Below are 23,716 nucleotides of genomic sequence, written 5' to 3'. Positions count from 1 at the left end.
TTATTATCATTATATTATCGTTTATTATTATTATTATTATTATTATTAGTAGTAGTAGTAGTAGTTGTAGTAGTAGTAGTAGTATTTTTATTTATTATTATTATTATTATTATTATTATTATTATTATTATTATTATTATTATTATTATTATTATCATTATATTATCGTTTATTATTATTGTTATTATTATTATATTATAATTTTGTATTATCATTTATCAATATTATCATTTATTATTATGATTAATAATAATAATCAATATTATTATTATTATTAAACCAGGATACTGAGGTGACTCTAACTGAAGTCAAAGCAGTTAATGGAGACTGTAAAGAGATATAAACATAAAGAAGAATAGAGACTTTTATACTGACCACACTAATAAAAGTGTTTACTGTATCACATGTGTAATATGCTCACAGTGCCGATAGTGGGCGCTAACGCTGTGCTCAGAAGGTGCGTGTAAACGGTGCGCAGAGAGCTCGGGAGCGCGCGTGTGCCTCGTGAGCGCGCCGTGCCCGCGCTGCGCCCAGTCAGTCCGGAGCTCCTGCTGCTGTCGCCGGTTCCGCTGTAATGTAACGCCGAATGGAGGCGTGCTGAGGACTTGCGGTGAATTAAAGCGAAGCAGTCTGCTGCTCAGGACGATCTCTGTGCTTCAGTGGATTGTAAAGCTCGCCTATGCGTTTGTGCCGAATGCGATAACCCCAGCACTCAGGCGTGATTTGCACCAGTCGGGTCTCCATAACGCAAGACGCACCGGACACCTTCATGGCCGAGCGCAACTCCAGCGGATTGGTGATGATGATGATGATGATGGAGCCGAGCCTCCCGGCGGAAGTGCGAGAGAAGCTGGCTGAGCTCGAGCTGGAGCTGTCTGAAGGTAAAGTTACACACACACACACACACACACACACACACACACACACACACACACTCTGCATTCACCCCTGCTGCATGTTATGCTAGATGATGAAGGTCAGCAGTTCCTCAGATCTTCTATGTGTCTTCATATCTATAAAGTCCATCCAGAAAGGCACGAAGGTAAACTTGTCCTCAGGTGTGACATGTTGGCTGTGAACGTCATAACTGTGTCTCTGTGTGTGTGTTCTCTCTCTCTCTCTCTCTCTCTCTCTCTCTCTCTCTCTCCATTCTCTCTCTCTCTCTCTCTCTCTCTCTCTCTCTCTCTCTCTCTCTCTCTCTCTCTCCATTCTATCTGTCTCTCTCTCTCTCTGTCTCTCTCTCTCTCTCTCTCTCCATTCTCTCTCTCTCTCTCTCTCTCTCTCTCTCTCTCTCTCTCTCTCCATTCTATCTGTCTCTCTCTCTCTCCATTCTCTCTCTCTCTCTCTCTCTCTCTCTCTCTCTCTCTCTCTCTCTCTGTCTCTCTCCATTCTATCTGTCTCTCTCTACATTCTCTCTTTCTCTCTCTCTCTCTCTCTCGCTCTCTCTCTCTCTCTCTCTGTCTCTCTCCATTCTATCTGTCTCTCTCTCTCTCTCTCTCTCTCTCTCTCTCCATTCTCTCTCTCTCTCTCTCTCTCTCTCTCCATTCTCTCTCTCTCTCTCTCTGTCTCTCTCCATTCTATCTGTCTCTCTCTACATTCTCTCTTTCTCTCTCTCTCTCTCTCTCTCCATTCTCTCTATCTCTCTCTCTCTCTCTCTCTCTGTCTCTCTCCATTCTATCTGTCTCTCTCTCCATTCTCTCTCTCTCTCTCTCTCTCTCTCTCTCTCTCTCTCTCTCTGTCTCTCTCCATTCTATCTGTCTCTCTCTACATTCTCTCTTTCTCTCTCTCTCTCTCTCTCTCTCCATTCTCTCTCTCTCTCTCTCTCTCTCTCTCTCTCTGTCTCTCTCCATTCTATCTGTCTCTCTCTCCATTCTCTCTCTCTCTCTCTCTCTCTCTCTCTCTCTCTCTCTCTCTCCCCCCTCTCTCTGTCTCTCTCTCTCTGTGTGTGTGTTTCATTTAAAAGCCCAGGGAGATTTTTTAGATCAGATTAAACCGATTAAACCAATACAGGTAAGTTATCTGATTCACTGAGTGCAGAAAACATTCCATGAATTTTCTGATCTTTTCTGATCATTTAGTGAACACACTGTGTGAGAAGCTGCTCAGGCTCGGCACACAAGCAGATCAGCAGATTCTACAGATATGTGCTGAATAACCCGCTGCATTCCCACGGTTATGCAAACGCTCCAACTTAAACAACTGCACTGAGATTTGCATGATCAGCTGTAGCCTCTGGTCTAACCAGATCTTCAGCTTTACCCCAACACAGTTCCTCCTGTGCAGAAGTTAAACACGTTTTATACGTGATTTGTTTGGTGTTTTGATATAGATAGATTAGTCAGCTTTTTCATGATCGTCTGGGTGACATGGTGGTACATGTTGGTAGTGTTCTTCCCTCACAGCTCTTCTGGCTCAGGTTCAAACCTCAGCTCAGGTTTCAGACTTTCACATGTTCTCCCTATCTCTGTAGGGGTTTTCTCTGGGTTCTCAGGTTTCCCTTCACATCTTAAACATGCTGGTAGGTGGTGTTTTTTTTTTTTTTGCCCCCAGGTTGTAATCTGTGTATGAATGTGTGTGGGCATAATGCTGAGATCTGAGAACTTGTCCAGTGTGTAATCTCACCTCACACTCAGTATTCTTGCGATAGGTTCTGGATCCACCACCACCCTGACAAGTGGTTACTAAGGATGACTGAATGTTTGGGCAATTTCTGGAGCTGGTCTGGTTTGGATAAATGGTTAATACTGTGAAGTAGAGTAGATTAGAGTATATTATGGTATGGCTAAGCGTTTTCTGAGGGTATTTCTGAGTCAGTATCTTATTAGGGATAGTTGTTTGTTTGTTGCGGATTATTCGAATTTATAATAATCATTGGGTTTCAATTGGGTCCTCTGACATTTCCTGGGATTAGTTTAGTCTTTTTGTGGGTCCTTGTGTGTTTTTTTTTAGATTTGTGTGTTTTCCTTTGTATTTTCCACTGGAACTTTATTTTGGTTTGTCTTTTTCTATGGCTTCTTGACTTCTGAGGTTCATCAACTGTTATTGGTGTTTGTTGGGGTTACCTCTGTAAGGGGATAATTTAGTTTATTTGGCATCTCTGGAAAATTTTCCGTAGTGTGTGACTGCGTGAGTGAATGAGAGTGTGTGTGTGCCCTGTGATGGGTTGGCACTCCGTCCAGGGTGTATCCTGCCTTGATGCCCGATGACACCTGAGATAGGCACAGGCTCCCCGTGACCCGAGATAGTTCGGATAAGCGGTAGAAAATGAGAGAGTGAGAGTGGATAAACTGTGAGTCAGCATTGTTTTTTGGTTTAAAAACATTTGGAAATTAATACGTAACATTTTTCTTGGTTGCTCACATCCTTGGTTGCTCACATCCTTGGTTGCTCACATCCTTGGTTGCTCACATCCTTGCCCACATCTTATATAATATGTGTCTTATCTGTATTCGACAAAATATAATTTTTGTCCATAAACCTCCACTGAATTGCAGTGACTTTTTTTTAATTGATCATCTTTTAGCTACATTATTTTTGAGTTGTAGAGATGATGGAAATAGTAATAATAAAATAATAATAATAATAATAATAATAATAATAATAAGTAAAGGCCTTAGCATTTGAGTCACTACCTCCATTATAGCTTCAAATATATATGACTTCACTCCTGGGATGACAGGTTTATCTTTCAGCACTAGCAGGAGTTTGTCTGCTTCCGCCTCCTCTAATGAGCGAGTTGCTTCCACTGCTGAGTGCAGGAAATACTTCATAGAGAAATACATTCAAATTCCTGTTTCATGTTGCCTTTAAGTTTCTCAGTTTTGCATTATCGTGTCTTCTGTTGGACACGATAAAGATCAGCCCATATACACGATTAGCTACACTAAACTTTCTCTTGAGCGTAAGATGATGTGTGTCTACATTTTACACTTTTGGCTACACTAGCTTCAACATATGTAAAGCATGAGTGGTTTTCTCTGTTTACATTTTACACGAGTGGCCACACTAACTTGATCTTTAGTCTGTTGTATTTAGTGTGTTGTGCTAGTTAAACTAGCTTCAGTATGAGTGTGAGGTGTTGTATTGTGTAAACATTTTACACAATTAGCTACACTATCTTGATTTTGAGTGTGAACTGTTGTTCTCTGTTCACTTTATACACTGTTAGCTACAATAGCGTTCTCACTTGTGTGAATGGATGTGCTGCATTTACTGTTTTCACCGTTAGCTACACTAGCTTGACTTTCAGTGTGAGGTGTTGTGCTATTTTCACTTTTTACACTGTTAGCTACACTAGCTTGACTTTCAGAGTGAGGTGTTGTGCTATTTTCACTTTTTACACTGTTAGCTACATTAGTTTGACTTTTAGTGTGAGATGTGCTGTTTTCACTTTTTACACTGTTAGCTACACTAGCTTGACTTTCAGAGTGAGGTGTTGTGCTATTTTCACTTTTTACACTGTTAGCTACACTAGCTTGACTTTCAGTGTGAGGTGTTGTGCTATTTTCACTTTTTACACTGTTAGCTACATTAGTTTGACTTTTAGTGTGAGATGTTGTGCTGTTTTCACTTTTTACACTGTTAGCTATACTAGCTTGACTTTTAGTTTGAGATGTGCTGTTTTCACTTTTTACACTGTTAGCTACACTAGCTTGACTTTCAGAGTGAGGTGTTGTGCTATTTTCACTTTTTACACTGTTAGCTACATTAGTTTGACTTTTAGTGTGAGATGTTGTGCTGTTTTCACTTTTTACACTGTTAGCTACACTAGCTTGACTTTCAGAGTGAGGTGTTGTGCTATTTTCACTTTTTACACTGTTAGCTACACTAGCTTGACTTTCAGTGTGAGGTGTTGTTCTATTTTCACTTTTTACACTGTTAGCTACATTAGTTTGACTTTTAGTGTGAGATGTTGTGCTGTTTTCACTTTTTACACTGTTAGCTATACTAGCTTGACTTTTAGTTTGAGATGTGCTGTTTTCACTTTTTACACTGTTAGCTACACTAGCTTGACTTTTAGTTTGAGATGTGCTATTTTCACTTTTTACACTGTTAGCTACACTAGTTTGAGATTCAGAGTGAGCTACATTAGCTTCAAAATGAGTGTGAGGTGTTTTTCACTGTGTACTTTTTACACAATTAGCTACACTAATGTAGTCTCTTTAGCCAAGATCTGTAGTCTGAGGTGTTGTTCTGTGTTTACTGTACATTTACATCATTTATCCAGAGTGACTTACAACTGAGCAACTGAGGGTTAAGGGCCTTGCTCAGGGGCCCAGCAGTGGCAGCTTGGTGGAACTGGGGTTCAAACCCATGACCGTCCGATCAGTAGCCCAACACTTTACCCACTGAGCTGCCATATCCCACATCCCATGTTTACTTTTTACACTGTTAGCTACACTAACTTGACCTTGAGCCTGTGGTGTTGGGCTGTATTATTAGCTACTGTATCTTGCTCTTGAATGTTAGATGCTGTTAAATGCTGTGTTTACTTTTTAAACCATTAACTATTTTAGCTTAACTTTTAGTGTGAGATGTTGTGCTTTGTTCACTTTCTACACTGTTAGCTACACTAGTTTGAGATTCAGAGTGAGCTACATTAGCTTCAAAATGAGTGTGAGTTGTTTTTCACTGTGTACCTTTTACATGTTTAGCTACACTAATGTAGTCTCTTTAGCCAAGCTCTGTAGTCTAAGTTGTTGTTCTGTGTTTACTTTTTACACTGTTAGCTACACTAACGTGACCTTGAGCCTGTGGTGTTTGCTGTATCATATACATTATTAGCTACTGTATCTTGCTCTTGAATGTTAGATGCTGTTAAATGCTGTGTTTACTTTTTAAACCATTAACTACTTTAGCTTGACTTTTAGCTACATTAGCTTCATGATTAGCATGAGTGTCATTTGTTGTACTGTATGAAAAAGTAAACACAACCATGTGTTTATATTTGTATCTGATGGTGCAACAGCTTTCACAGGGTTTGGTTAAGGAAATTTTAATTTTAAGAACAAGGTGCATCTGATAAAGTGTTGATGATGTAAATTGCTTGCAAATGATCATCGTTTAAATGGATATCTCAGATGATCAAACTTTGCTGTGTGGTTTTACTCGTTTTTTGTCTATGAAGCATGCTGCTGTGACTTCATATTGTGTATTCATGTTTTTGCAGCAAGGCTTGAATAACAAAACAGGGATAATGTGTGTGAGGTGCATTAATATCTTAATCTGGGAGTAAACACGTGCTGGGAAATATTACATGAATTTAATAATAATAATAATAATAATAATAATAATGTAATACACTTACTCAGCCATTTATTTTTTCGTCACTTGACACTGGAACTTCACTGGGCTTTAAGTGTGTGTTTAACACACTACACCACTGGGAACCTGGGAAAGAACATGGGAGTGGGATGTTGTAAAGTGGGCTATAACAAACTTCTTTCCGTCAAGTAATGAAGAACAGCTGCATTCCAGAAATAACCGCTGTCACGTGCCATGCTGACGCCATCCTCACAGATGTTTATGTCTGTTGATGTAACAGTTTATGAAGGTGTTTGATCATCCAGCTTGGGTAGGAGTGAGTACAGGAATATTGAGAACTTGGAGAAGGTTCCCACTCATCTCAGGTGCAACATCACTTCTATTGCATTGATTACATGTAAGTTGAAAGCCCTGAATACAGAGAGGTGATTTTTAATGGTTAACTTCTTTTAAGTGGCTGTTTTGCAATTGAACAGAATTTTCTAGAACGTTTGTATCACTTTGATTCAGGAAGAACTGTGTATTATGTAGTATTATAACTTCACAACGTAAATAACATTTAAATGACATTAAATATTTATTTAAGAAAATAAATAAAAAAGTTATATATTAGCGTTCAAGTTACTACCCGTGTTGTTATATGAAAATAATGCACACGTTTCGACCAATCAGCTTCGAGCATTCTTCACGCTGTTGTATAAGAAAAATGAATCAACACCTTCTGACCAATCAGAATAAAACATTCTACAGCGTTGGTACGAAACAGAGCATAGAAAATGCTAACGAAAAACAATACAAGCATGCTACAATTCTTTAATGCAGATCATTTTTATTGTTGTTGAAACGTATAAGACGTCATTCTCCATGCAGCTGGCTGGATAATGATGAGAAACGAAAAGATCGCTGCATGTACGTCCTCCTGCTGTGACCCACATTGTGTGTGATTAGCTATGGGACTGGAGCAGGAGAAGACCTCATTTCTGCCAGCTTTAGCATGTTTTACTGTTACTGTCTATTCTATTGAGAGAGACAGCGAGACAGGAATAGCAGCAGAATACATCAGCCAGTACTAACATTTCCAGCAGTACTGTTATTTTTCCTCTCGGATATAAGAACTCATATGCCAGTAAGTAACCCATTTATAATGGAGAAGTTTGCAGGAGATGGTAAGTTAGGTTCTGCCTGAAAGTTCTTTCAGTCAGCAACAGAATTTGTTGCACCCTTGTTAAAGATGGTTGTTTTGGTTAATCTAAGTGTCTTGAAATCAAATTAGGTGTTTACGAGATTTACTTATCTGACACAAATATGAAAGTCTATTAAAAAAAACTATTTTCTATTCTATTCTATTCTATTCTATTCTATTCTAACAATTCTTGTTTAATTCTTGGGTAGTTCTTACAGAAAATGTTGAGCGGTGAGAATTCCTCTCTACACTTTTAGCCGCTCTCGGTATTTATCTACCTTGCTAAATGGCACTTTAACAGACACACAGCTATTAAAAGTGCTTTAATCAATTCAACCTATAATTGGTGAACATTTATTTGAAGAAAAATTTTCAAACCATTAGCAATTTATACATTTTTAACAAAACCACATGTCACAATTATTGATGTGTTTGTCAGCTAATGGCTAATAAATGTAATAAATGTAATAAATATAATGGGCTGATTAATCATTTTCTAATAAACTCCACAGGAGTCACATGATCATTTGACATCCCTACTTTCCTTTCACTTCTATAGTTTGAAACCTTTTCCTTGCACATTATAATAGCTAAGGAACATCAGCAAAGTTATCAAACTACCTAAACTAAGCTAGTTGTTAGCATTAGCAGGCTAACCAGTTAGCTTGGAGAATATTGCCCTTCTTCCTTAACTAGCAAGCTATCTTTTTAGGAAACTTGTAAATGGGTTAGCTTGTAAGATGCCTATGATCAGACAGTTATATTGGATGCACTGGGTTTTGTGAGCAGTGTGTAGCACGGCAGAGTACTAGCATTTCTCCAAACCTTGTGCTGTCTCTAATAATGTGTGTGTTTGCTTGTGTGTTTTATGCATGTATGTGTTTTTATATATATATATATTTACATATTTACATTTGCATGGTGTATGTGTGTGCGTGTGTGCAAGTGTGTTTGTGTATGTGTGTGTGTCTGCGTGGATGGGTGTATGTGTGCATCTGTGTGTATGTGTGGTGTGTGTGCATGTGTGTATATGTCTGTATGTGTATGTGTGTGTGTGAGTGTTGATGGGTGTGTATGTGCGCATGTGTGTGCACGAGTGTGTATATGTGGTGTGTGTGTGCATGCATGAGAGTGTGTTTGTGTTTTATCCTCTATCTCACACTTGTTGCTGGTCATTTAGAGTAAATTCTCTCTTGCAGCACTTGTAAGTGTCAGCTCGTTTAACAGCTCAGTGTCTCAGATTGAATTCTGTGTAACTTGTAAGCCTCTTTGAATGAGTGTGTTTTGCCCCATGAATAAATGTAAATGTCACAAGCTGTGCATTTCTATTTATAAAGTGTCGGTAGAGAATTTCTGACACATTAAGTGCTTGGATCCAAATGTTATTTTAGCTTCTTTAAAATCACTGTTGTTCACTTAATTACCTTAAAGCACTTTCTTAGAATCTAACAGGAAGAGGATGTGGGTTATGTCTGCTATCTATCTTATCTAATCTAATCTATCTAATCTATCTATTCTATCTAATCTATCTCAAAACACAGTCATGACCTAATTTTTTAATTTGCCCTTTTGTTTTGTCTTTGTTTTCTTACACATTCTAAACATAATTCTATCGATGCTTGATGCTGGAAACAAACTCATCCCATTAGCATCAGACATTAAGTATATATTTATTTCATTAAGTACATATTTTAAGTATGTAGTAAACATCGTAGCGATGCCCTGGTGTCAGCCTGGTCGAACCTTTCCACATACGTGTTCATTAGCGTTCCTCAGTGACATTTCCCACTTCCCTGTAGAATGAGTATTCTCTCTCACACCAGCACACTGAAATTTCCACCTGAAATACTGCTTATTAGCATCTACACAGAGAATCCCGGTGCATTATTATGGGACGGCTCTGTGTCTGTTTTTAAGCTGAGGTTTTGTCTTCGTTCACTTTGCCTTTGTTATTCTGGATGTAGTTTAAAGTGAGGATACTGTAAGTGCGGACCTAACCCAGGCTTAGGCCTGATTAATGGTACTGTTTAAAATGAAAGGGCTCCGGAGTTTGTTCTGTAATTTACTTGTGTCTGCTTGCTTCCAGCTTTCAGTTTACTCTTTTAAATTAACAAAAAAGGAAGAATATAGTCAATATTCATCTATAGTCATTATAATTTGGTGTATTTTTTTGTATTTTCCAATAAGTATAGAATAGAAGGCTTCATTTTGTCACATATACATTACAACATGGTGAATTCTTTTCTTCATGTATCCCAACTTTGGAGGTTGGGGTCAGAGAACAGGGTCAGCCATGATACAGCACCACTGGAGCAGAGAGGGTTAAGGGCCTTGCTCAAGGGCCCAAAAGTGGGATTTTGGTAGTGCTGGGGCTTCAACCCAGTAATCCCAGTAAAACCTTCCAATCAAGCATCTCAGAGCCTTAACTACTTGAGTCACCACCGCACCAAAAGACATCGCAATCAGGATACAAAGAACTGTTAAAAAAATAAAAGTTTCTGAATGTAAGTGTAGGGAACATCAAAGGATCAAGATCAGCAGCTTTCCATGTCTAAAGTAGAAAAACCTACTGGAATAGACTTGTCATTAATATTGATGGTGTAGTTGAGGAGAAAGACTGATAAGATTATAAGTCTTGAAGATTTAAAGATGAGTATAACTTGAGGATAAGACTTGAAGATAAGTACAACAACATATATTCACACTACAGCAAAATCCAACTTTTTCTTGTTCTAAATTGCATTTATTTTTTATCAAGAGAGATAAAAATTATCCTTTCATAATGTCAAAACTCAACTTATTGTGAATATCGCTGAGATCTTGATGGCTAGGAGGATTGTTCAATTGTTTTTTTGAGTTGAAGACGGATTCCATTTTAAAATTCCAAATCCAAAAGGTACAGAAAATAGAAATGTAATCAGAAATAGGGAAGGGTTCAGCAGACAAACTAACAGCAATATAAGGGAAAAATAGAAAATTACAACAAGAAAACAATAGGCTTGGGCTGTGTCTCAATCAGCTCTGTAGCTCAGTATATTGTGTTCACAAGTTGGGGCACTGGTGGTAAGGGCTCGCTACATTTTGGGACACTGATGATTCAATTCCTTAAATCATTAAACGCTTAAAAGTCCTTAGACTAAAAAAATTGTTTACAGAAAATCAAGTAAAGTTAAAAATGAGTATATGGTTAATGCCTCAGATGAAAGTAGACACTCAGGGCTTTAAGATTGTGTAGTTTTTAATGCATATTTCTAATTTCACCTAGCCTACCTAGAGGCAATACACTGTATTCATGGGAAAGTTCCAAAAAAAACCTCAATGATTAAAAATAACGCCAATTGTTTCTAACGTCAAAGTAAATATTGAGGTCAAACCCTTACCTTCCCCAAGTGCTTGTTCATAAGCATCTAAAATTTGAAGGTGTTTATCTCCAACCACTAAGATTCTTTGTAAGGTTGTCAACAGAGGGAAAATTACACGTCTCACACTGAAAGCCGACAGAGTCCCGACTCATTTTATATCAGACTTGTGGCCAGAAAATCGTTCATTCATTTATACTGATTGAAAATGTCTGTTAAATCAATATCCATTCTGTAAAAACCTTCTGTTCACTAAACTAAACTTTAACCTGTAAGCTACAGCGGTCTCATCTTCTCAGTCTCAGCTGTGATGTAGGAGAGTTTTCTGACGCTTGAATCATGGTTTAATCGAGCAGATTTCCGAGAACTGCTTTTGAATTATTCATCCACGTGAGACAGATTTACATCACTGATTATATAAAGCAGTTTTGCTGATTACAAGAATAGATATAACTCAGGATGCTTCCTAACGCACTTCTCCCTTTGTCCTATTTGCTTCCTGTCTTGTCGTTTATTTATTAACACGTGTGGTGGAATGAGGACTCGCGCTGCTGCCGGCTCTTCAAGCCCCTTCTCTTCATCAAGCTTTATTGTTATTGATGCCAAGATGCTGGTGGAATAGATGAGCTTTCAGTGCTAAATGCTGAGGCTTCACAGAGCATACACATTAATCACATTTTCAGTTTAAATGCAAATAATCGATCAGATTTAGAGATGATCAGATGAGACTTAGCAACGAAATGGATATTTTTTCTCAGAAAAATATCGCTGGAAGAAGAGAGTATTTAATATAATCCAAATAATCAATATACAGTGCAGATACTGTTAGCACTCTGATGTTGATTAGTTTTCCTGTAACGCTTTAGTGTTACACCAAAGCAATTTGCTGTGAGTAACAATGACATTTTTATTTCTTACTGGATGAAACATTTGACTTTATATTCATTTATTGTTGCATGTATTGCTGTCCATAAAACATGCTAGCACTTAAATTATAGCAGCACCAGCACTGGTTTAATGCTGAGTATCAAGCCAATAACATTCACAGAGATCAGCATCTTTTTTTTTTTTTTTTTTTTAATCTATAGCATCCCAAATGACATACTACAAACTACAATTCACTTTATTTGTATAACCCTTTAAGCAGATCTACAGAAGTATAGAAATAGAATAAGATAAAAATGAGCAAGCAGGATGCGATGGCAGCACTACACACTCAAACTATGCACTATGACACTCTAGTGTCTCATGTGTGAATTTTAGAAGCATTGTATAGTTTTTTTTTTACTAAGTGGAAGTAGAAGCCATTTCCCACTCGTCAGCAAATGACGTTAAACTTATTTAATGCGATGCTGCTAGTTTTAGTAAAATATAAAAATTTTTAAATGTTTTGTCGGCCATCTTGAATGTTTTTCTCTCATCCACCATCTTTACGTTTACGTCTTCTCCTTTACGTATTGAAATCTGTGAAAGTTGAGTGCATGAAACGTCCAACTTTCTACACAATAGTGTATAATAGTGAATAAGTATGCAATAGGACCTGCTTTTATCGTAGCTATCGAGATGTAAAGACAGTTAAATAAGCTTTAAGTCATAAAAGCAGTTTCATTTCTGTGTTTCTGATAGCAGACACATTGATCTTAAAAACTCATAAAACTAGAGCTCTTACAGTATAATATGTGAGGTTGATCGAGCTACATGCGGTAGTGTGAGTGTGCTGCGGTTCAGAGACTGCTCCAGGCCATGAAGCTCCAGCGTGTTCATTACCAGAGCTGTGAAAGGTGTGTGTGTGTGTGTGTGTAAAATTGTGTGTTATGGCTAGATGAAAGGGAGTGTCTGGTTCACTGCCTGAAAAGATAAATAATTGAGATTTGCTCTTGCTGTGTCTCTGAACTCAAGGAAAATCTGCTCATTAAAAAAAATCTTGTCAGCAGCGTCAGTGTGTTACTTTTACCTCAAGCGAATTCAAATGTGTTTTTTGTAATGTTTTTTCTGATTAAATGTGTCAAAAGTGTAAAACAGAAAAAGAAGTATTTTATATAAAACTAGTAAAAGCACTACAATAAAGGAGCTAGTTTTAAATCCTAACTCGTCAAGTCTTTTGCTTCTGACATCTAATCAACATGGCCGCTCACGTCTTGTAGAGCGTAAAGTTATCCTTTTTTAATTTTTAATGAGTTTATAACCGTGTTGGATGTAGATCATTTAATTTACAGGCGCTAACTTGGTGCTAATTCTGTTCTTGTTGCTAATTCTGAAATGACGCTTGTTGCTATGCTGCAATTTTAGTCCAAATTCTTGCATGAATGTTTAAAGTTCACTACAGTAGAACTGAGACTTTCTTTCAAGCTTTATTTTTCTTTGGAATGTCTGTGTACACTTTTCATGAGAGTTTGTATATAAGGTAAAACCATGGTTAGACATTTCTCTTCCATTTTTGCACATTGCACACTATTTTTTTGCAGTTGTTCTGTGGATTCAATTGAACCAATTGTTTAGATTCGTTGCTTTGCCATGTTTTACCTAACCTCATAATATTATAAAAATCTCAGTGTGTGTTTGTCAGTCAGTTTGTCACTTGCCACCAACTGAAGAAAGATTTGTTGCAGGTTAATTTGAAAATTTTGATTGTATATCAGCTACACATACTCTCTGAGTTACAATAGTTTAACTTACGAATTTTTGATCTTACAATGGATAATAATGATACCACAAAATATTTGCGGCAGGTAATATTAGCAGCGTATGAGTTACGATTCGTTGGGCTCACACCTTGCCACCTTATGAGATGCCTTGCCTCAGTTTTGCTAGTGATCGACAGAGTGCAGTTGTCTCAGTATTATAGTGCAAGTTTTTTAATTTTTTTGCTCATTTGTCATCGCCATGCTCATTTTTCGACAACTAAGTTAATGTAGCCATTACAACCCTAACGTTGTTTAAGTACGGTGACGTCAGACAAAACCTTGGTTAGTAAGATACGATACTTCAATACATGTATGATACGTAGCTTTAGCGATTTCATTTTAGGGTTACCACCATTGTTAAAATTTTTATAACAGATAGGATTATTTACTAATCAAAATTTCTATTACATTGCATTAAATTGTAACAAATTACAGTATACTTCTGTATCCCATACTGATCACCACTCTTTAAGACTCCTGGGTATATTTTTATGAAAATATCGCCCATAATTGATAGAAATAAAAACCAGAAATACTGATGAATAGCTACAAATTCTCAAGTTGCTGACTGTCAACTTTCATATAAGTTTGATAGTCAATCACCAATGTAGAGTGTGACATGACAAAGACAGTCGATGCTGAACACGGACACAACAAAACAGGAACAAATTCCAGTTTTTTGGCCTCTGAGATAGTTAAAAAATGTCCCATCTTTTTACCTGAAATTATGACTCATTCTCTTATTTATTTTGATTTAATTATATATATGATAATATGTTAAAGAAATTATTAAAATTATCCTTCAGTAATTTTGAACTTCATTTAAATAAACACACACAATATGGGCTGGGTTTAATGCCATTGAAGTACTAGATGATCTCTTTGATAGAAAAAATAATAGCTACAGGACTTCTTCTTGATAACGCACTGGCATTTAATTCAGAAATTTGGTGTAAAAACGAACATAAAAAAAAATCCGGAAACTAGAATGATAAGTAATATCCATAAGATGAAGCAATGATAATGGAATGATGGAATGATATCCATAAGATGAAGCAAGATGATATTATGGTAGAGCTGCAGTGTACTGAAGCTAAAGCAACACATGGTGTAGATTTGTTCATTATTAAAACCTAATCCAAATATTTACCTAATTATTTTATAGTTTGGAACTGTATGATGTTGGAACAAAAGGATTTGGCGTTATGATTGTGTGGAAATGACTAGAGGTTGCAGTTCACGCTTGAAGCCGTTGACCTGGATTTGGTTCAGCTGTTGAGAGATGAGCACAGGAAGATGAATGACCAACGCTAGCTCTAGCTGGGAGCTTCTCTCTCTTTCCTTTCTCTCATCCTGTCTTTTTTTTCTTACTCTCGCTTTCTCTGAGAAGATTTATTTTACCCTCTTCTTCTCTCTTCTTCTCATTTTTTTGCTGTCTCATATCAATCTTTTTCCAGACTGTCATGTTAAGGTTAGAAGCCATTGTGTGTGTCTGTTCACACATGTAATCTCTGAGTAAAACATTTCTAAATCTGGTGTGATGTGTTCGGTCTTAATAGTGACTTGACTTGATTGCGTGACTATCATCATATTTGGATTTATAATCTTAGAAACAAATAGAATCAGAATGTATTCCTTTTTGATATATCATCAAATTAAAACAATCCTCACTAACAGATTCAGAATTTTGGACCCAAATGCATCCCTTTTTTTTCTTCTGTGTATGTAATTATATTCCCATCTGTTTGTTTGGTCTTTTCCTCTTTCTCTCCAGAGTCATGTTTCTCAAATGGCTACCATAAGCATCTGTCACTGAAGTTTACACTTTACAGCTTGGTCGGATTAAACTGAAGATGATTTTTCCAAGATCTGGTGAAGCACAGTGTACACTGTGGTCTGGAGTCTGTGAGTCCAAACAACTCATAGTCTTTCTGGGATTTTTCATTTTGAAAAGAATGATGTTAATGGAATAATGGCAATTTTCATTTTTCAGAAATAGCTTTCTCAGAGAGAGAAGCTACAAAGTGTGTGAGGCAACATCTCATCACCGTTTTAATCACATATCAGATTTTAATCAAATAAGAAATTTCACTATTATATCTAAAGCAAACAGCCAAACGATACAGAAAACCAATCTGAAATAAACATTAATAAACATTTCCAACAAACACAATTAAATGCCATAAGTCACCAACAATAATCAAGATTCTTCAAGAACTCTGAATAACGTTCATTAAACATCACAGATTTCCATCAAGACATTAACATACTCCATTAAACACAATCTGTCTTCATTTCCACCATTTGGAGAAAACCTTAGAAATCTCCATCACCATTAAAGTCTGTTGGAAACCATTAATATTTTTACCCCAATCTTCAAAAAAATGACAGCTAAAAGACTTCCTCCTTTAAAAACAATCAAAAACACAACACTCATGAACAGTCACAAAACCAGCAGCAACATATATACTAGCTTTCGAAAACCCAAAACAACGTCTCGTAACATCATCAACAAGCAAATTATTAGTCTAAGATTGACCAACAAATTCCAACAATATGTATTAAACACCACCAGTTTCTACAGTTTCTATCAAAACACCTAAATACAGTGTCTCTTTTTTTTAACCAAAAAAACACCAAAATCTCCATGAAAAACACAATCAGTCAGTAATGGACACAAACTTTTGTTAACAGTCTATTATTATTATTATTATTATTATTATTATTATTATTATTATTATACCAACTATTGACCAATAAACAGCAAATTTTTTCCAATAGGCATTGACTAAAACATAATCACCAACATCTTTTCCCATAAACACCACCCAGCACTTCCAGGTCTTTATTACAACACATACCATGTATACTTCCTCAAACACCATTAAACCCCAAAAATCTCCACTGAACACCAACAACTGGCAACAAAATTTACTGTAAGTTCTAACAAACACCAAAAAATTCTTTCAAACACTAACGATTCTTCTGAACACCAACGTAGAGTGAAATCCGTCTCATGTTTGTGCTTTTTCACTGCATTTTGAGGCATTAAATAGACTTTAAATGTTGTGGTGGTCAATAGATTTTAACTCTATAGCAACAATGTGGTGGTATTTTTGCTAAGATGGCAGATTTTGCTGAAACGGACACAAAACACAAAGGATGAAGCACTGAATTCCCTTTTACCCTTTTTCTGTCAGTCCTTTCATGTTTAGGAAATGGAAAATAAGGGACAAACATCTGCACACCCAAACTTATTCATTTTGTATTTTTTTTTTTTTGTCGGATGTTTATGACTCGTTAACACTCACCAGATGTGGGACTTCTGAAAAGCTGCTTTGGAAACTAGAAGAAGAAGCACTAGCTTTGTTAAACATGTGAACTGTTGTTACGTGTTTTTGCGAGTTTGTTTTCTATCACTGTGCACCGTACTTCGTCTGTAAAAATTTCAGGTTATCAGGTTCAAGGTTGTGTACTGCCTCTGTGTTAAACCTCCCCAAATGTTATGAAAGACGGTGACATTCAGGAAGGACACAGACACTTTGCTTCCTGTAGTTCTTGTAGTATTGTATGTTAGATTGTCTCGTGTTTATGAAACGTGGCTTTAATTATTTCTATAAAATACTACATATAGCTGTATATGTTGAAAAAATTATGTGTTGCTCCTTTTCTTTTACGTAAGCCAACTTTTGTACTGAAAAAAACACCAAGAAAATTAATTAGTTTCTTCTAATATGATTTCTGTGCAAGTTCAAAATTCACTACACAATTGTTGTTAGCTCCACACACACACACACACACACACACACACACACACACACACACACACACACACTCGGGTATAGCTTATGCTTCTGTTTACACTTCACCTGTGATTGGCAGCATACTGCACATGACCTAGCTCTTTCTCCTCGGCTCGGTTTCATGAATAATGGAATTGTTATGAAACTCGGTGGTTGTGGGCTGGGAGTGAGAGCGAAGCATTGTTTTATTGTGCGTGTGTGTGTGTGTGTGTGTGTGTGTGTGTGTGTGTAGGGGATTTTAGCAGGACTCTGGAATGTGCCGTTACCAGAAGCTACCAGACTTTCACTATGAAAAGGGCGGAGTCGTGATTGTGTGTTTTCTGAGTTATACCTTGTGGAAGAGATTGTGTCGATGCCACTAGTGTATTTGTACAAATGTATTTGATGTATTTCACCAAAAAAGTTTTAAACACAAGGAGTACTCCAAATCATTATGAATATAATCTATGATTTACAATACCAGGAAAAATACTGTTATCCAGTATCTGATGATGTCATACATTTTTTTCCAATGAGGATGCTAAGTGGTGCAACAAATCCCAATGATCCCAGATTCCAACAGAGCTGTGTTCTCTGGGTGTGATGGATGCTGTTACTGTCTTCCCTGAAAATTAAAGCAATACTAACTATTCAGGGAAGCGTGTGCTCATGTATGTGGAAGACGGCAGATAGCACTTTCCTCCATGTGTGTTTAACTGTAGTGTGTTTTTGCATGATCCCCAGTTTATTTTGACAGTATTTACATGTCTCACAGGAAGCTTTAGTCTTTTCCCAACCTGGTTAGAAGCTACAAAATGATACGGAAGAGTTAGCAGGTGGGTTGGAACTGGTAATGCCCCGGGTCCTCATGAATAAATGAGCATAAATATCCGTGGTACAGGATTTTGATTATATTTAGGTGTAACAAATATATATACGATTTTATCAGCTGGTCACCGAATGCTTGAATTCTCCATCAAGTGGCACAATTCCACAATCTTCTCAATCAAACACCAACATTCTGCATCAACTGGAAAAAACCCTAATTACTGTATATTCCTTCCATATTTAGTACAGAGTTTGTACAGAGAACATTTGTTCAGTATGGTTTAGTCTTAAAGTGATCTCAGCTCCAGGAATCTGCTCCACAGGGAATCTGCTTTGAGTTGAGGAGCTGAGGTGAGCAGCTGTTGGCTTATGGTTGAGAAAAGCCTTTGAGGGATTTGTACAGTTTTTCGAGCAAAATAGATCTCCAGTGTCCTGCTGTACATTATATGTGTTTGTTCGTTTTTGAGGCACCTTCAAGGTCCTTTTGTGCTACTTATAAACTCTGGGCCGTCCAGCAGTGTTTTATTATTCCTTTTAAACTAACGTTGTTAGTTTTTTCTCTGTGCTGTTATTTATTTTCAATTACAAATATCTTTCATTACATTCTATAAGATTTAATGTTAATATTTCAGCATGCTGCGTTAGGGGAAAGCAGGGCTGAAATGTCTTACAGCTGCTGCCATGAGTTTATTTGACTTAAGATAAGGCTCACTGTGTTTAATTTCACTATCTGAGGAATATTTTGATATGCTACTGACTGCAGGGTTTGGTGGTTGTGGAGGTTTAAAACTTGACAGTAAGAGAAGCAATTTGTCCTTGTTTAGAGGAAAAAGAGAACCTTGAGTTATACTTGCTGCAAAACTGTAGAAGACTATCAAATAATAGAAAGATTCCAAATTCTGACAGCCGCTTTAGACTTAGAAATGAAGGTGAAGTGCAGAAAGCAAATCGAATTGCTCTCTTCAAGATTCTGTAGATCGTTACCAAACGATACCAGAAACAAAAGAGCAAGATTACATTACATTATTTTATTGCAGCTCTTTGTGAAACTTTGTGAAACGGTGGAATAACAATAAATATACAATTCATTGTGCAAATTCGAATTCAAATTTTATTTGCCACATTCACAATCATACACCGTACGACATGTAGTGAAATGCTTTGTACGACTGTTCTAAAAAAGCCAATAAAGATAAGGCACGGGTAAATACAATATAAGAAGAAATAAATATATATCAAGTATATATCAAAGAAAATAAAGTATATTAGAAAGTTATGATAAAATATAATGTATAATATAAAATATAGTTAGTAAAAATCTCATCAAAAAAAAATATACAAAGAAAGAGAATATAATCAGACACATAAACAGGACATGCTGTATATAAATGTTAAAGTGCAGGATGTACATGTGTGCAATGTGCAAATGTTTGGCTATGGTAGTGGTTATGCTTTCAGTCTTGAAAAGTCTAGAAAGCGTTTCTATTCTCGAGGTGTTCACCAGGTTGAAGGCCCGAACCTCTATTCTTTTTGGATGTCTGAGGTCTTTCACTATCTTCCTGTGCTTGGTCCAGCACCGCTTGCTGTATATAGACTCCAGGTCAGGGAGCTCGGTGCGGACGATTCGCTCAGCTGATCGCACCACCCTCTGGACAGCTCGTCTGTTCTGCATGGTGCTGTTCCCAAACCAGGCTGTGATGCTTCCCATCAGGATGCTCTCAATAGTGCAGGTGTAGAAAGTTTATAGTGCCTGAGAGGGCAGTATAAATGTGCAGCCCTGTCTTACATTGTAATTGCCTAAATGTAATACCACGGTTCAATCAGACCATCATTCACAAGCACCACGTTCAGTATCAATATATTTACCACTAAATAGTGCTTATAAACACAATTTTGTCAAAAAGCAAAAGTCACAAGTAAAGATTATATTCACCTTCAAACACCAACAAATAACAACATTCACCATCAACTATCACTAAACAACAAAACTCACCATCATATAGCAGCAAACTCCAAAATTCACCCTCAAACACCAACAAATACCAACATTCACTGTCCGTTATCACTAAGCATCAAAATTCACCATCACATAACAACAAGCTCCTAAATTCACTATTTAACACAAACACGGACATTCAACTCCATACACCAAAAAACACCAAAATGCACCATCAATCAACTTCAAGTGGCTATTCAACATCACTAAAAATAAAAATTCATAATCTAATGCCACTGAGCAACAATGTTCACCATCAGATACCAACAAGTTTGTAAATTCACCATTTAACACAATTAAACACCAGCATTCACCACCAAACACCATCATTAACCGTTAAACATGCACAGTCTAACACCATCTGTCACCACCAAACTAACAAACACCAACAGTGACAAATATAAAGATTCACCATTAAAACACCAATATTCATCATTGAACACCAATATTCGAAAATTATATCATTCACCATCAAACCAACAAACACCAACATTCCCTGACAGACACTAACATTCTCCATCAAACTACTCTAGAGGCAGCAAGGTATGTTATTAGATCACTTGAAAACTGATCTTCATGTGAACGGATGTATAGAATTTCTAAAGATACACGTGATACTACCGTAAAAATCTAGATAATAATATGAGCTACAAAAAAAACAGTAAACTGCCTTCATTGGGATCTAGCTTCTGATCTGAACACAATGACTTTTTCTCACTAGCTGTAGTAAGTGTGCTACAGTACGCTACAGCTAGAGTGAGCTGAAGTGTCCCTGTACGTGTTCTCATTAAGCTGAAGTGGACTGATTTATTACCGTTATTGCTGTGTGAGAAGAGTGTGTGTGCTGAGAGTGTGATTGAAAGCCTGCGAGTGAAATTGGCAGCTCACATTTTCATTTTTGCTGCAGGGTCTCTCAGGACTCACAAGCTGCCTTCAGATTAGACAAGGACCAAGGTGTGTAGGTGTGTGTGTGTGTGTGTGTGTGTGTGTGTGTGTGTGTGTGTGTGTGTGTTTGAGACTGAGAGAGAGAACTGAATCGTGTGTGTCTGTTAAGAGGAAAGGTGAAACTGTACATAAAAAAGGCTTCAAATGCCACATGTCACAAACTGGACCCTAGTCACTATTGTGGTGCATCATGGGATTTCGAGAGTGTTGTGGAAATTTCTGACAAGGAACATTGCTCAGTAAAATAGCACAAGAAAATGATATTAAATATATAAAAAAAGATTAAAGATATTAAAGATATCTTTAATTAAAGATTAAAGATAACTGTTACAGTAATATTTTTGCTGATAGTCAGTTTTACGTTTATTGCATGTTTCTATTCATCACCTTCACTTCATCTTCACACAGGAAGTTTTGTGTTTGTTTGCTTTAAATTGATATATATTTCCTAATGGGATTCTGTTTAATATACAGTACATGTTCACTACATAGGATACAACATAATGGCATTGTTGATCTATTATTAGCATATTTAATATTTTAATATTGCTTTTTAGTTATTAGGTTTATTTAGAAAGTTGATGCCTCACATTAAAAATTAGACAATAAAATGGGGTAGAAAGTGCATCCATTAAGAAAAGTACTAAAAGTCACTAAAATATATATATATAGATAAAAATATATATATAGATAAATATATATATATATATATATATACATATGTAAATGAAATCTGAACAGTGAAATTGAATAAGATGTGAAGTCCTGTATGCATTATTTACCCCACTGAACACACCATAAGGTGTTGAGGGATGTTCACTCTCAGACTCGTCCACCATCCAGAACCTCTCGCTGTCACCATCTGTCACAGCACCATGCTCTCTGATTGGCCGACAGCTCAACCTAAACGAGCCAATCAGGAGCTGGGAGTTGAGAGACCATTCAGGAGGATGAGAAGAAAAGACGGACCTAATTATCATCAAATAGCATTGACCATCAGACTGCCTCTCTCTCTCTCTCTCTCTCTCTCCTTCTTGCTTCCTCTGATCCTCTTCCTCCTTCACTTTCTAAATTGCTGTCTCATTTCCATCCCTCTAACTACTTTGTTCTCTTCCTTTGACACCTTCCTCTGCATTTATGTCTCATCATACTCTTTCTTTATTCAGTCTCTGTCTCTTATTGTCTTTTTATGTCTCATTGTCTCTCTGTTTGATATTTTAACGTCATTCTTTTGTCTGTCTAGCAAATAACTCCTCATTTAGTCATTTAGTCTCTCTCTCTCTCTCTCTCTCTCTCACTTTATGTTACTGTTTATTGATTTTCACAGTAACCAACACAGTAGGCAAAATACAGCAAATTGCCACAGGTAGATTTAACGTCCAAATTGTGTTGGATTTTGTTTTTGCACTGATGCTAGAAGGCTAACCTAGCTAGCATATCAGTATCACATCAGGAGTTTAGCAATTGTGCAAACGTCACATGGAAACATCACACACTTGCTTCAAACAGGATTTGTTAATGTCATTCTGGACACTTTATAACAGATTGATGTCTGTAAAAATGAAGTAAAGGATGTCACAGAGCTAAGCATCTATTTTTGCGTCTGAGTCACTTTCTTCCTCAAGTCATAGTTCACACCAGCATCACTTTTAAGAGAGAATTGTATAAATGTCATTTTAGTTATAATCTAGTTGTAATTTGATCTATATGTTTATTTTGATTTGTGGGAACATACAGACTCTGCAGTGCTAAATGGAACACCTGTATAAGGCACCTTATACTTGTTAACCACCTTACCTTAGCATTGTAGCGCCAAGAAACTAAAGAAGCGTTTCTTTTAAATTGAAGAAGCAAACAGAGGAAGTTCTGGCTGACTACGTTTGTGATCAACGAGGAATCTGTATGTTTATTCTATTGTAAATGCTCACATGCTCACATGGTTTTGTTCAACACACTTCCTCAGCTAGAACAATAATAGTTAATAAAAGGTTTGTTGTTCATGAGAGATTTTTTTATGAGTAAATATAATGATCCACATCATTAACCTTTTAATTACTCTTCTGATATTTAGATTAAGACCGGAATTTGGGTCTCATGCTAATGCTACGTTGAAAGAAGGTCACTGTGTTTGTTTATAAGGAAGTACAATATTAACAGATTACTCTTGTGTTCACTCACATATTCGATATTTGATTTTTCTTTTTTGTTGTTTACAATTACTGTTTTTAATAGTGTAGAAATATTTTGCAATATGGCACAGATTGTTTATGTTCAGTTTGAGGTCAATGCTAATTTTCTTTTGTTTTTTTACTCATTAGCTAACACATCGGATGATAATATTCTGACAGGTTTCACTTGCTTCCTCTAGCATCTCTGCTTGGCGTTGATTTAATGACTGGCTAATTCAATTGTTGGCCTGGGTTCTAAGCTAGCTAATGCTCGCTAGAATAGCAAGGTAAACCCATGTGAACCCACCATCACACACAGCACATGATCCCAAACAACCAAATTGAATCAATTTATGCTAAGCAGCACACAATACACTCATTTTCAGATGGACTGTGTGGATCTGCACATTACATGACTTGATAAACAGATAAATAGGGAGAAGTGTGTGTGTGAAGAACCAGGCAACATAGTTCATGTAATTAAAACAATAATAGATAGATAGATAG

At 36.8% G+C, this 23,716-nt stretch overlaps 1 protein-coding gene across 4 annotated transcripts in view; it reads left to right on the top strand.

Annotated features, from left to right (window-relative positions):
* The first annotated feature begins 427 nt into the window (after window positions 1–427).
* The window catches only part of dip2a (disco-interacting protein 2 homolog A), a 131,678-nt gene continuing 108,389 nt past the window's right edge, over window positions 428–23,716 (top strand). For 3 of the 4 annotated variants that reach the window (XM_060876995.1, XM_060876994.1, XM_060876993.1), the window contains exon 1: window positions 429–881. In XM_060876995.1, coding sequence (XP_060732978.1) covers window positions 770–881 — 112 coding nt within the window. In that variant the 5' untranslated portion in view covers window positions 429–769. Of the gene's footprint in view, window positions 882–23,716 lie in introns of all 4 variants that reach the window. The other variant, XR_009648981.1, reaches the window with a different exon arrangement.

This window comes from Tachysurus vachellii, chromosome 8 (assembly GCF_030014155.1).
Source record: "Tachysurus vachellii isolate PV-2020 chromosome 8, HZAU_Pvac_v1, whole genome shotgun sequence".
NCBI lineage: Eukaryota > Metazoa > Chordata > Actinopteri > Siluriformes > Bagridae > Tachysurus > Tachysurus vachellii.
The sequence above is the reverse complement of the archived record's forward strand: the minus strand, read 5'-3'. Positions and strand labels throughout refer to the sequence as shown.